General features: G+C 45.3%; 1 protein-coding gene and 1 pseudogene across 1 annotated transcript; one reads left to right on the top strand and one right to left on the bottom strand.

Moving 5' to 3' along the window:
• Positions 1-2,136: 2,136 nt before the first annotated feature.
• LOC130510024 (uncharacterized) lies at positions 2,137-5,173 on the bottom strand. The gene is made up of 4 exons (XM_057006359.1): positions 4,216-5,173; positions 3,143-3,999; positions 2,893-3,079; positions 2,137-2,222 (listed from the first exon to the last, which is right to left on the bottom strand). Exons 1-4 carry the CDS (start codon positions 5,171-5,173, stop codon positions 2,137-2,139), a joined length of 2,088 nt encoding a protein of 695 aa, XP_056862339.1.
• A 4,022-nt stretch (positions 5,174-9,195) lies between these two features.
• LOC130510023 (uncharacterized) lies at positions 9,196-12,306 on the top strand (annotated as a pseudogene).
• Positions 12,307-13,266: the final 960 nt, after the last annotated feature.

Raw genomic sequence — 13,266 nt, 5'->3', positions numbered from 1 at the left:
TCGGTTCAGCTTTGGACGGTGCCTTTCCTTTAGCTAGTTTCTGCTCATATATCTCGCCCACTCGTTTATCCTTGTTGTAAAGAACCGGACGTTGAAGCTTGTCACTGGGATAAGATGGAACCGCATGCTGGCTTTGAAGAAGTGCCATGATCAAGCGAGGGAAGATCAACCAACGGGCATCATTGACTTGAATCACTCCAAGATTAAGAATCTGTCTGAACATCATCTTGCCCAAATCAACACGGACTCCATGAGCCATCTTGTAGATCAGCCTTGCTCTCTCAAGTGAGACATATGTCTTGTGAGTCGAGGGAATCCAGTTGTATGCAGCTATGATCATCAAAGCACCGTAGCACGGAGTAAGATCCGTTGTAGTGAGACCGTCCCATTCTGTCTTTGTATCTCCGGTGATGAATGAAGCCAACTCAGTTACCGAGATATCATCCAACGTTGCGTCTTTCTCCTCTTCTTCCTCAGTAAGTGGTTCCCAATCTATGGCATTGTTGATGAGCGCAGGTGAGAACTTGTACTCTTGTCCTCTCACGGAGACAACTACTTCATCAACATCTGCTTCAGCTTTAGTACTCGGTAGACCTGCATAGAACTCAGCTACAACTTGCTCAACATACACTGCAAGACTTGAGACAGTTGATTCCATAGACCCTTTCTTGATAACGGCCAAGTAGCCCCACTGATCAGCTTCCTTCATATCTACCGAACGCTCAGCAAGTATTTTACGCTTAAGGAACTGATCATACCTTCTCTTGATGAGAGGAGGTATTGGTTCAGCACTTTTGTCACCAGACCTTCTCGATCTCAGCTGAGGTGAGGCTCCTGTTTCCTTAGCCAAATATGGAGACTTGGCCGCATCTCCTGGTGTGAGAAACTGAGATTGAATTGGTGTACTAGACTCCCCTGTCTGTCTCTATTTCCCAGAACGCAACCCCAGTCGTTTCAGCACCCGTTTCTTCCTCCTTTCCTTCTGGGAAGCTTCATCTGACTCAGAACCCACAGTGACAGCATCATCCTTGGGTTCATCGTCCACTTTCTTGGCTGATTCAGACTCGGCTTCACTTAGCTCATTCTCAGTTTCAATGATCGCCAGAGGTAGAGCAGATTCATCCTTCTCTTCCGGTGATTTATCAGTGACCGGAACATCTTGAATGGCAGCACTAGTGGATCCAATTTGCGGTTGCGGATCTGCTTCAGGAACCTTTGCAGATGGCTCCTCTCCAAGACCTGGAGTCCTTTCATCGCTCTCCTCTGAAGGGGTTTTCTCATTAGCGGTATTGAATGAGTCAAGCTCCTCGGTGACCTCAGGGAGTGCATCGGAGATGGGCATAGTGTTTCTCGGTGGAGGCGATTCAGGTTCGCCATCAGTGAGTGACCTCCGACTTCCTTCAGCCTCTGCATGCTTCTTTTCCTTGGATGATTCGGCTTGTTGAGCTGATTTCTTTCCTTTCCCCATGATAGATGTCGGTTTCTGTGTGAGGATCGTGTGAGAGATGAAGAGAGGCTGCGAGATTGAGCTTCTTAAGCACGATGGAGATATTCTAGGGCTTGTTCCCCACTACTTCCCTTAACGGAATAAAACTGAATCAACTTTTCTGATATTGCAGATCTGCTCCCTGACTTTTTTTATCCTCTCCTTTGTATACCTACAACATTTAATTTCTCTCATCCAAACACATAGGCATTAGGCACATTCGTGAATTATCAATGTATCATCAGACTTTCAAGATAGTAATAAAACACGAGTCACAACTCACAATTGGCTGAATCAAGATTAATATAAAACATTATATCAGTTCAGTTCAGTTACCATTCGTGTGAAGTGCTTCACGAGTTGCCTTAGTGCTTGATTCAAGCTGCACATATAACTCTTCCTAGATCTTATATTCTGGTGCAGCCGATTGTGTTTTTATGGCTAGCTTTCACATTGATATGCCTTCATCAATGCTGCCGGTTTTCATTCTTTATTCTCGTGCTGTGAAACCCCTGTTGTTTCCCATCATGAATCTATCAATATATTTTTTTTTTCTGAGCATCTTTCTGTATCATTGCTGGCTCTTTTTATTGAGAGGGGGGGGGGACAGATTGACGTGAAACCTGTACCATTACAACATTGACGGCATATCAAGCAGCTCTTTTCCACAGCGTTTTCGGGTTCCAAAACCAATCTGAATCATATGTACATCCCGAATCAGCACCTGCACTACTCTCTGCACAACTTGACTCAACAATCAAGGTTACACACACCAATTGCATTTCTTAATGTGATAAATCGATTAAATTCAAGATATCTAGTGAATATATCAGCCAACTGCAAATCAGTAACTACATGTTCGATTACTACCTGATTGTCTTCAACTAATTCTTTGATGAAGTGGTGCCTTATGTCAATGTGCTTCGTCCTTGAATGTTGGACCGGATTCCTCGAGATATCAATTGCACTTTTGTTGTCACAATACACAAGAAACGGACCCGATTGCATTCCATAATCAGCTGACATATGCTTCATCCAGATAAGTTGTGAGCAACAACTACCCATGGCAATATATTCTGCTTCCGCCGTAGAGAGTGATACAGAGTTCTGCTTCTTGCTCAGCCACGAGATAAGATTGTTTCCAAGAAAGAAACATCCTCCACTGGTACTCTTTCTATCATCAGCACATCCTGCCCAATCAGCATCACAGTATCCCACCAAGTTCTTGTTGGAATTCTTCGAGTAATACACGCCCAAGCTATATGTTCCTTTGACATACTTGATGATCCTCTTTACTGCATTCAGGTGTGATACCTTCGGCTTAACTTGATATCGTGCACACACACCGACACTGAATGACAGATCTGGTCGACTTGCAGTTAAGTACAACAGACTGCCAATCATACCTCGATAGAGCTTGACATCCACATCTTCTCCTGCTTCATCTCGTGCAAGCTTCAGTGATGTATTCATGGGTGTCTTAGAAACTTTGGAGTTCTCCATACCAAATCGCTTTACCAAACTGTTAGCGTATGCACTCTGAGAGATGAAGACACGTTTCTCTGACTGAGACACTTGAAGTCCAAGAAAGTACTTCAGTTCGCCACACATGCTCATCTCAAACTCTTGAGTCATATTCTGAACAAACTCATCAACCAGCTTCTGTGACGTGCTTCCAAAGATAATGTCATCCACATAGATTTGAACAATGATTATATCTTTTTCAACTTCCTTGAAGAATAGTGTCTTGTCTATACTCCCTCTGATGTACTCCGCTTCTAACAGAAACTTTGTGAGTCGTTCATACCATGCACGCGGTGCTTGCTTCAACCCATATAGTGCTTTCTTGAGTCGGTACACATAGTCATGATGCACTGGGTCCTCAAATCCCTTTGGCTGCTCAACATAAACTTCCTCCTGAAGTACTCCATTGAGGAAATCACTTTTCACATCAATTTGATGCACTTTGAAGTTCAGAATGCACGCCATTCCCAGAAACAACCGAATGGATTCCAATCTTGCAACTGGGGCAAAGGTTTCTTCAAAGTCTACTCCTTCAATCTGTGAGTATCCTTGAGCTACAAGCCTTGCCTTGTTACGAACTACTTCTCCATGCTCATCAGTCTTGTTCTTGAAAATCCATTTAGTGCCAACCACATTTACTCCTTTAGGTCTAGCAACAAGTTCCCACACATCGTTCCTGGTGAACTGCTCAAGTTCTTCCTCCATTGCGACAATCCAATATTCATCACGTAGTGCTTCAGTGTGTGTCTTAGGTTCTATTGATGAGACGAAACATGCGAACTGCACCATTTCTTTAAAGTTAATCACCTTTCCACGCGTTTTTCGTCCTTCTTCAATCCCTCTATTCACATCAGACTTCGAATGATTGCGATGAACTTGCTGAACCACTGGTTGAGGTACGGTATCTGCGATAGGACCTTCCTCAATGACTTCAGTAGTAGCTACAGATGATCCACCTTCTTCCTCTTCATTTGATCCCAAGTCATCACCTATAACCACAGACAAATCATCAAATAAAACATTCACTGATTCTTTAATTGATTCGGTCCGCTTGTTGTAGACTCGGTATGCTGAACTAGACTGTGCATAACCCAGAAAGAATCCTTCATCACTTCTTGAGTCAAACTTCCCAAGTTAGTCCTTGTCATTCAGTATGTAGCACCTGCATCCAAAAACATGAAAGTAACTAAGATTAGGAGTTTTGCCTGTCCACATCTCATACAGTGTCTTTGTTGTCCCTTTTCTGACATACACACGTTTGATTGTGTAACATGCCGTGATGAGTGCTTCAGCCCAGAACCTCTTGGCTATCTTGTTACCATGAAGCATTGCTCTTCCCATTTCCTGTAGAGTTCTATTCTTTCGTTCAACCACTCCATTCTGCTGAGGTGTCCAAGGTGCTGCAAACTGGTGAGCTATTCCTCTTGATTCAAGAAAGGTAGTCATGGCTTCATTCTCGAATTCACCTCCATGATCACTGCGTATCTTCCTGATTCTTCCCTTTTCATTCATGAGTTGAAGCGCCCAGATTTTGAAACTCTCAGACACTTCTGACTTTTTCCTGAGAAAACGAACCCAAGTGAACCTGGTGTAGTCATCTACTAGTACAAACACATACTTCTTTCCTCCGATACTCTCGGTTTGCATAGGACCCATGAGATCCATGTGAACTAGATCCAATGGTGCCTTTGCCTGAACATCCGGTACCCTCTTGTGTTGTATCTTGACTTGCTTTCCCTCATTACATGCACCACATACAATCTTGTCATCGATCTTGAGTTTGGGTACTCCTTGAACCAAGTCGTTGCATACTAGATTCGTTAGATTCCTGAAGTTCATATGTCCCAAACGTCTATGCCATAGATCAATATTCCCTTGAGCTGACAAGCACTTAACCTTCTTTTCCCACATGTAACAGTTATTGCCAGATCTCACACCTTGTAACACTGTTACACCATGTTGATTTATGGCACGGCAATCAATTGCTGAGAAGCACACCGTAAGTCCGTCATCACACAGTTGACTCACGCTGATCAAGTTAGCCTTTAATCCTTTGACAAAGTAGACATTCACCAATTTAGGTACTTCTGAGTTACACGTTGTACCTTTGCCTTGAATGACACCACAGCTGTTGGGCCCGAATATGGCCCGGTAGCTGATCATTCATTAATAAAAGATGACGATGGGCCGCGATAAGCCCATCACGAGTTCTAAGTCTAAAAGAGCTAGGTAGAAGCCGAAGGCTCAAAACTAAGGATCCTAACCAAGGAGGTCACGACGAAGAGGAAGCTCACGTCACAACAAGAAGAAGCGCAGGACCCGGTCAAAGGGAAGCTGTTGCAGATTCCACCTCAAGCGGAGAAGATCTCGGAGATCAGTTGCAAACAACCTAAAGAAGTCCAAAGCTATAAAAAGAGAAGGTCGAAGACTAAGAAGAAGATCCGAACCAACTCATATTTTTTACTCAACATTCATTGAAACATTCTTACTTGTAATTCTCTCGTGATCTTTATATTCATCAAAGATCATCTTTTGTAACCATCTCATTTCTATTACATCAATACAAATCAAAGTTCATTCATCAAGTTCTTACGGGATTCAGCCCGCGATAATCTTTCCCTAACCTTACCTAAACATAAAACCTGATCTAAAATCTAGGTGTGAGTTTTACCCCTCACAATTGGCGCCGTCTGTGGGGAAGAAACAATCGAATCCCTTACTCTAACTTGAGGATGAATCCTACCGATCAGACAACAACCCCGTCTGACCTTAACCTCCCGATCCAGAGTGATGGCTCACCGAACGACGGAGGCTCTAGCCTCGTAATCACAGAGCCTCAACGTGGCGACCACCGATCTGAGCAACAGCTTCCGGTTGATGCTCGAATGAGCCAAACTACAACCGGAGTTATTAACCCGAGATCATCGGAGAATCCTCAGCAGCAAGCCATTCCGAATCAAACGGAGGCTCAGCTCTCTGAGATCCGCCAAATGATGATACAATTAGTGGACAAAGCTCAGGAAAGTGAGCGCACGATACATCAGTTGACTATACGTCAACAATGATTTGAAGAGATAACCAGATCTCTAAACGCAACAACCCAACCACCGCAACGTCAAGCTCCGGGGGTCATCTTTCATGATCGATTAACCGATCCCTCATTCCCCGAGCACGTTTAAACTTTTCCCCGGATAGCACTACCCCGGAAGGACACGAATCTGCTTTCCAGACACCTCATACTGGGACAGCTCCCGTGTTCAATCCACCTAACGCCAGTGTTATGGGAAGTAACATGGCGACAACTAGTTCCACACCCAGTCAGGTCGTTGACAGGAGTACTCGCTTACCTCCTCCGCCGCCTGATCCTAGGTCCGGAGCAGGAATATCCCTCCCATCTGGGGCAGAACGTCAGCTTCGGTTTACCAAACTAGAAACTCGATCCCGAATGGGGATGGTTATCAAAGGATAGATTCCGATAACCCAAGAAATGCCGAGCGATTTAGCCCATCAACCGCATGGGAGAATGAGCCAACTCGACCACGTCAGAACCTACCCGTCGGGTACCTGCGAACGATCCAAACGTCCTTCCATTTGAAGGACCTGAAGCTATCCGTAGATATATGGAGCGAACTCACGCAGCCTCCAGAAATTGGGAGCTCAAGTCCATAAAGCTACGAGTTCAGCTCCCGAAATCGATAGCTTACTCGAGGAAACTCGTGGAACTCCATTCACAGACAGAATTGCCAGCTATCACATAAGAGATACCCGAAAAATACGAATTTCCTGAGTATGATGGGACCTCCGACCCGAAAGCCTATCTGAGAGCTTTCCGATTGGCAATTGTTAAAGCCCATTTCACACAAGAAGAATGTGAAGCAGGTTACTGTAGGACATTCGCCGAAAATTTGGTCGGGACAGCCCTCGAGTGGTTCTCCGGTCTTGAGCCAGCCTCAATAGACAATTTTGATCAATTAACCAACGCCTTCATGAAGCAGTACTCAACCCATATCCGGAAGCAAGCCTCTGAGGCCGACCTTTGGAAGGTCAGTCAAGGAATGGGAGACTCACTACGAGTCTACATTGAGAAATTCAGGGCAATAAGAACCAAGCTCTCGAATCCTAACGACCTAATCGCCATCGAGGCCCTTAGGAGAGGTCTGATCTATAAATCGAAATCTGGTCGGAACTAACACTCAATGCTCCTCCAACTATCGATGACGCTCTTCATAGAGCCACCAAATATATTACTTTGGAGGAGGAGACAGCTGCACTGGATAAGCTCCACAAGAAACCTCAGAATCATCCGAAAGGTGACTCCTCTGAGACTAGGGGACCTCATAAGAGGGGTAACCCTCGAAATAGTCAGACTCAGGAGAACATTCCTACGCAATCGAGGAAGACAAGGAAGAGAACCTGTTGCAGCAGCAAACAAAACTCCCTGGTCAAAAGGCTTCGATAAAGCAAACGTTGCTCTTATCACGATCGTGAAGGACACTCAACCGAAGAGTGTTGGGACCTCCAACGCCAGCTGGCAGCTAAATTCGCAGCTGGAGAAATAAAGGGCGTGGACCTTAAAAAGCCACCACCTTATCAGAAAAGAGGTTCCAGGGACACTTCCCCTAAACGTGAGAGGTCACCTGAGAAGGAGACCGATTCGCCACCTCCAGCTCCCAAGAAAAGAGTCGAAATGATTCTCGGGAAATTCCCCCAAGGAAAAAGTTTACAAGTCGAAGCTCTCTTGAGCAAACCGTCCCCTCAATCGAGCCCCGACTCGCGGGTGGACTGTATCCTTGGAGGATCAGACATATGTCAAGACTCCGTCAATTCCATTAAGAATCACGTGCGGAAGGCTGTATCTAATACTGGACCTAAGCCTCCTAACCCTGAATCCAATACTAAGATTTCTTTCTGGGAAAGCGAGACCTAAACCTTGACAGACCTCACGATGATGCGTTGATCGTCACCTTGAACATCGCAGGATACGAGGTTCCTAAGCTCATGATAGACACAGGAAGCTCTGTCGACCTCATTTTCTATAATACCCTAAAAGGGATGGAAATAGACGACTACGAAATTATTGGCCAAAAAGCTAACCTCGTAGGCTTCTCCGGAGAAACAGCTACCTCATTGGGAACTATCAAGCTCCCAGTCATAGCTGGCGGAATAATGAAAATGACCAACTTAGTAGTCATCGATAGACCTTCCCCGTTCCACGCGATTTTGGGAAGACCTTGGATCCACAAAATGAAGGCAGTAGCCTCAACGTACATCAGTGCGTAAAATTCCCAACACCGAAGGGATAGCTACCGTACATGGTAGCCAGAAGATATCCAGGATCTGCTATTTGGGAGGATTCGAAATCCTCAAAAAGTCCCCCCAATAGCAATTACAGATCCAGGAGGGTCGCGAAATGCAACAAAATATTCGAGGTCCCCCCAGGAACCTAACCGAAAAAGTTTGCATCGACGACTCAGATCCTGAAAGACAGGTGAGCATCGGGTCCGAGCTACCTCCTGAGACAAAAAAGGAGCTCATTGATTTCCTGAAAAGCAATGTCAAAACCTTTGCATGGTCCACCAGTGACATGAAAGGAATAGATCCGAACGTCACCACCCATAAGCTAAAAGTTGACCCTACTTTCAAACCGATCAAACAGAAGCGTCGTAAGCTAGGCCTCGAAAAGGCTCAAGCTGTTAACGACGAAGTTGACCGACTTACGAAAGCTGGGTCCATTCGAGAGGTACATTACCCCGACTGGTTAGCTAACCCAGTAGTGGTAAAGAAGAAAAACGGGAAGTGGAGAATCTGTGTAGACTTCACAGACCTAAACAAAGCTTGTCCTAAAGACAGCTTCCCGTTACCTCACATCGACCGCCTGGTTGAAGCAACAGCTGGCCATCGACTCCTATCCTTCATGGATGCCTTCTCAGGATACAACCAAATCATGATGGATCCTGAGGACCAGGAGAAAACTGCATTCATAACCGAACGAGGAACCTATTGTTATAAGGTTATGCCATTCGGATTAAAGAACGCAGGAGCTACCTATCAGAGGCTAGTAAATAAGATGTTTGCTGGACAACTTGGAAAAACCATGGAGGTCTATATCGACGACATGCTAGTCAAATCCTCAGCTGGAGAAGATCATATCTCCCACTTAAGGAATGCTTCGATATCCTGAACAAGTACGATATGAAGCTCAATCCCACTAAATGTACTTTCGGGGTACCCTCAGGCGAGTTCCTAGGCTATCTCGTAACCGAAAGAGGCATTGAAGCCAACCCGCAGCAGATAGCAACCTTCCTAGAAATGCCGTCACCTAAGACGACCAGAGAGGTACAGAGATTGACTGGACGAATCGCGGCATTGAATCGATTCATATCCAAGTCCACCGATAAATGTCTCCCATTTTACAAGCTTCTAAGAAATAATAAGAAGTTCTTATGGGACGAGAAATGTGAGGAAGCCTTCAAGCAATTGAAAGCTTACCTCTCCGAACCTCCGATCCTATCTAAACCAGTAATAGGAGAGCCATTGTACCTATATCTCGCTGTATCAACTGCTGCAGTCAGCGGCGTTCTAGTACGAGAGGAACAAAACGAACAAAGACCTGTCTATTACACCAGTAAAAGTTTGATAGACGCCGAAACCAGGTACCCTGCAATGGAAAAACTAGCTCTAGCAGTCGTAACAGCTGCCAGAAAATTGCGACCTTACTTCCAATCGCACTCGATCGTCGTAATGACCTCACAACCATTACGAATGATCTTGCACAGCCCCAGCCAGTCAGGGCGATTGGCTAAATGGGCCATAGAGCTCAGCGAATATGATATTGAGTATAGACCTCGAGCAGCAGCGAAAGCTCAGGTCCTTGCCGACTTTATCATTGAGCTAACATCCGAGCAGTTAGACTCCGAAATGGAATCTCCGAAGTGGAGCCTATACGTCGACGGAGCCTCATCAAAACAGGGCTCCGGTATCGGTCTAAGGCTAACTTCTTCAGCAGGAGAAACCATCGAGCAGTCATATAGGCTCGGATTCAGCGCCTCAAACAACGAAGCTGAATATGAAGCACTAATCGCAGGGTTGAAGCTCGCCCTAAGCCTCGGAATCCGAGAGCTAAACGCTTATAGTGATTCACAGCTAGTAGCTAGCCAGTTTCACGGAGAATATGAAACGAGGGACGAAAGAATGGGGGCATATCTCGAAGTCGTCCAGAACCTCACTAGGCAGTTCGACAAATTCGAGCTAACGAGAATCCCACGAGGTGAGAACTCCTCAGCAGATGCGTTGGCTGCTTTAGCTTCCACGTCAGACCCCCTCGTAAAACGAATCATACCCGTAGAAGGAATCGAGAAACCAAGCATCGACATAGCTACTAAAGCTGAGAAAGAGAGCAAACTAACAGCGCAACCCGAAGGTACCTGCCCTGAAACGGTAGCTACCCAGGTTTTCACAACATTTTGGTTTCCAAAAACCAGAATATGCAGCGCAAAAAAGCATACCTCCGGGAACACAATCCAAATCACGGAAGATATTCCTCGAAATTCAGACTCCTTAGAGCCTGATCTCGAAAATACCCCGGGGGCACCAACTCAGACCCAGTCATCTGCAGAGTTAAAACCAGAAGCCGTACAGCTCTCCAAAATTCATCTGGAGGTATTCCTCGGAATTCAGACTCCCTGGAGCCCAATCCTACCAATACCTCCGGGGGCACCACGACACCAGGTCCCGAACAGGAACCTCCCTCGTCTCTTCATAACAAAGTTGTAGGAAGAGAGGATTGGAGAATTCCAATCACGCAATACATCCTGGAGGGAAAGACTCCACCCAATAAATGGGAGGCTCGAAAGCTCAAAGCATTAAGCGCGAGATATTGCGTAACTGAATCTGTCCTCCTCAAACGAAGCATTTCCGGACCTTACCTAAAATGCGTCCATGGCCTCGTTGCTATGAGACTCATGAAGGAAATGCACGACGGTTCCTGCGGGAACCACTCTGGAGGAAGAGCTCTAGCCATCAGAATCAAAAGACAAGGATATTTCTGGCCTACCATTATTGCAGATTGTGAGGCCTATTCCTCTTCATGCGACAAATGCCAGAGGCATGCACCGATTATACACCAACCTGCGGAAAAGCTGTCTAACATATCCGCCCCTTATCCATTTATGAGATGGTCCATGGATATCGTGGGACCACTAGTACCATCAGGAAGTGGAAAGAAGAAGCTACGCTTCCTCTTAGTCTTAACGGACTACTTCACAAAATGGATAGAGGCTGAAGCTTTCCAGCAGGTAACCAGGGTCGAGGTCGAGCAATTTGTATGGAAAGATATCGTGTGTAGACACGGCGTCCCATACGAAATCGTAACTGACAATGGAGGACAATTCATATCCCACGATTTCAAAATTTTTGTGACAAGTGGAATATTCGCCTGACCTTCTCATCACCTCGCCGACCTCAAGGTAACGGACAGGCGGAGGCTGCTAATAAATCAGTATTAGCAAACCTCAAGAAACGCCTCGGAACCCAGAAGGAACTCTGGTCAGAGAAGTTACTTGAAGTACTTTGGGCATGTCGGACCACCCCACGAAAAGCTACAGAAGAAACTCCTTTCTCCTTAGCATATGGGATGGAAGCTGTCGTTCCAGCTGAAACCATTGCTGGTAGCCTCCGCCGGGAACTCTGTACATCCAATCCCGCAGCTAATGATCAGCTCCTAACCGACAGCCTCGATCTAATCGAGGAAAGACGGGACCGAGCTTTGATTCGCATTCAGAACTATCAGCAAGCAATGGCACGACAGTACAATTCCAAAGTCAGGCTCCGGCAGTTCGCTGTTGGTGACCTAGTACTTAGGAAAGTTTTCGAAGGAACCAAAGAACCAAATGCTGGGAAGTTAGGAACCAACTGGGAAGGTCCCTACCAGATCATCCACGTGGTACGACCTGGCGTTTACAAACTCCGAAAGGTGCGAACTGGGGTACCTGAAATCAGATCGTGGAATGCCACGAATCTTAAGAGATATTATCATTAGGTACCTAAAATTCCTGAACTACGTTAGGCTTGATCCCTTGACTGGGTACGTAGGCAACTCCGTCATGAGTGCAGCCCCAACCTCATTTCAACACTTCGTTCACTACAATCAAAGGGGGCATATGTCTGATTAAAATCACATAGCCCCGCAGCAATGATCCAAAATTGTATGATTACTATGATACCATGTATCCAATTATCAATAAAGAAATTTTCTCGATATCTCAATTCTTTAACAAAACAGGTCCCTGCAAACCTGAACCTAGGGTCTTAAAATCCTTAACAATCCTAAAGGTCTAAAATCCTTCAAAGCAATGTCAGGTCTCGACGAACCTGAACCTAAGGTCTTAAAATCCTTCAGACAATATCAGGTCTCGACGAACCTGGACCTAAGGTCTTAAAATCCTTACCAAATCTCCAAGGTCTTAAAATCCTTGTCAATTCTCCAAGGTCTTAAAATCCTTATAAATCTCGAGGTCTTAAAATCCTCATCAAATCACAAAGGTCTTAAAATCCTAAGCAAGTCTCAACGGGTCTTAAAATCCCACAAACAAGTTCAGGTTCCCAAGAACCCCCACCTAAGGTGTCCAGATTAAACTTAGGTCCCTAAAATCCTAAGCTAGTCCCGATACTCCAAGAATTCCTCTTAAGGAACTAAAAACGACCAAAGTCTTTCAGACTTATCACAAGATTCGATTATAATCAAGTTGTCATATTTCACGACTAAAGCCAAAAACTCAAAATGAAACGAAAAACCAAGTTTGAAATTAAACAAGGGTTTAAAAGCCTCCCCAGGCTAACAAAGATTCGAAGTGCAAACAGATAAAGGTTTAAAAGCCTCCTCAGGCTATAAGTCTTGAAAGCAAAAGATAAAGAAGCCCATTGGGCATAAGTTTTAAAACATAAAGAGCATCAGCTCTTAACCTTCCTTGGATCCAGGATCAGCTTCATCATCCTTATCCTCCTCGATAGGATCACCCTCCTTAACAGGAACCTCTTCTTCAACATCCTGGTCGTCACCTCCCGGGGTCGTCTCAACGGGAACTAAATCAGGAGAGACCGAACCCAAGTTAGAACCATATTCTCCAGAAAACGTCGGATTAAACATATTGATCTCGAAAGTACCTGAGCTCTCGGAGAATTGAGGAATGGGGAGCTTGCTAACTGAGAAATCAGAAACTTGAGCCTTCTCGTATGCAGCACCAGCATCCGGGATCAAA

Source organism: Raphanus sativus, chromosome 3 (assembly GCF_000801105.2).
Source record: "Raphanus sativus cultivar WK10039 chromosome 3, ASM80110v3, whole genome shotgun sequence".
NCBI classification, from domain to species: Eukaryota; Viridiplantae; Streptophyta; class Magnoliopsida; order Brassicales; family Brassicaceae; genus Raphanus; species Raphanus sativus.
Note: the sequence above shows the minus strand (reverse complement) of the source record. Positions and strands in the feature narration are given on the sequence as shown.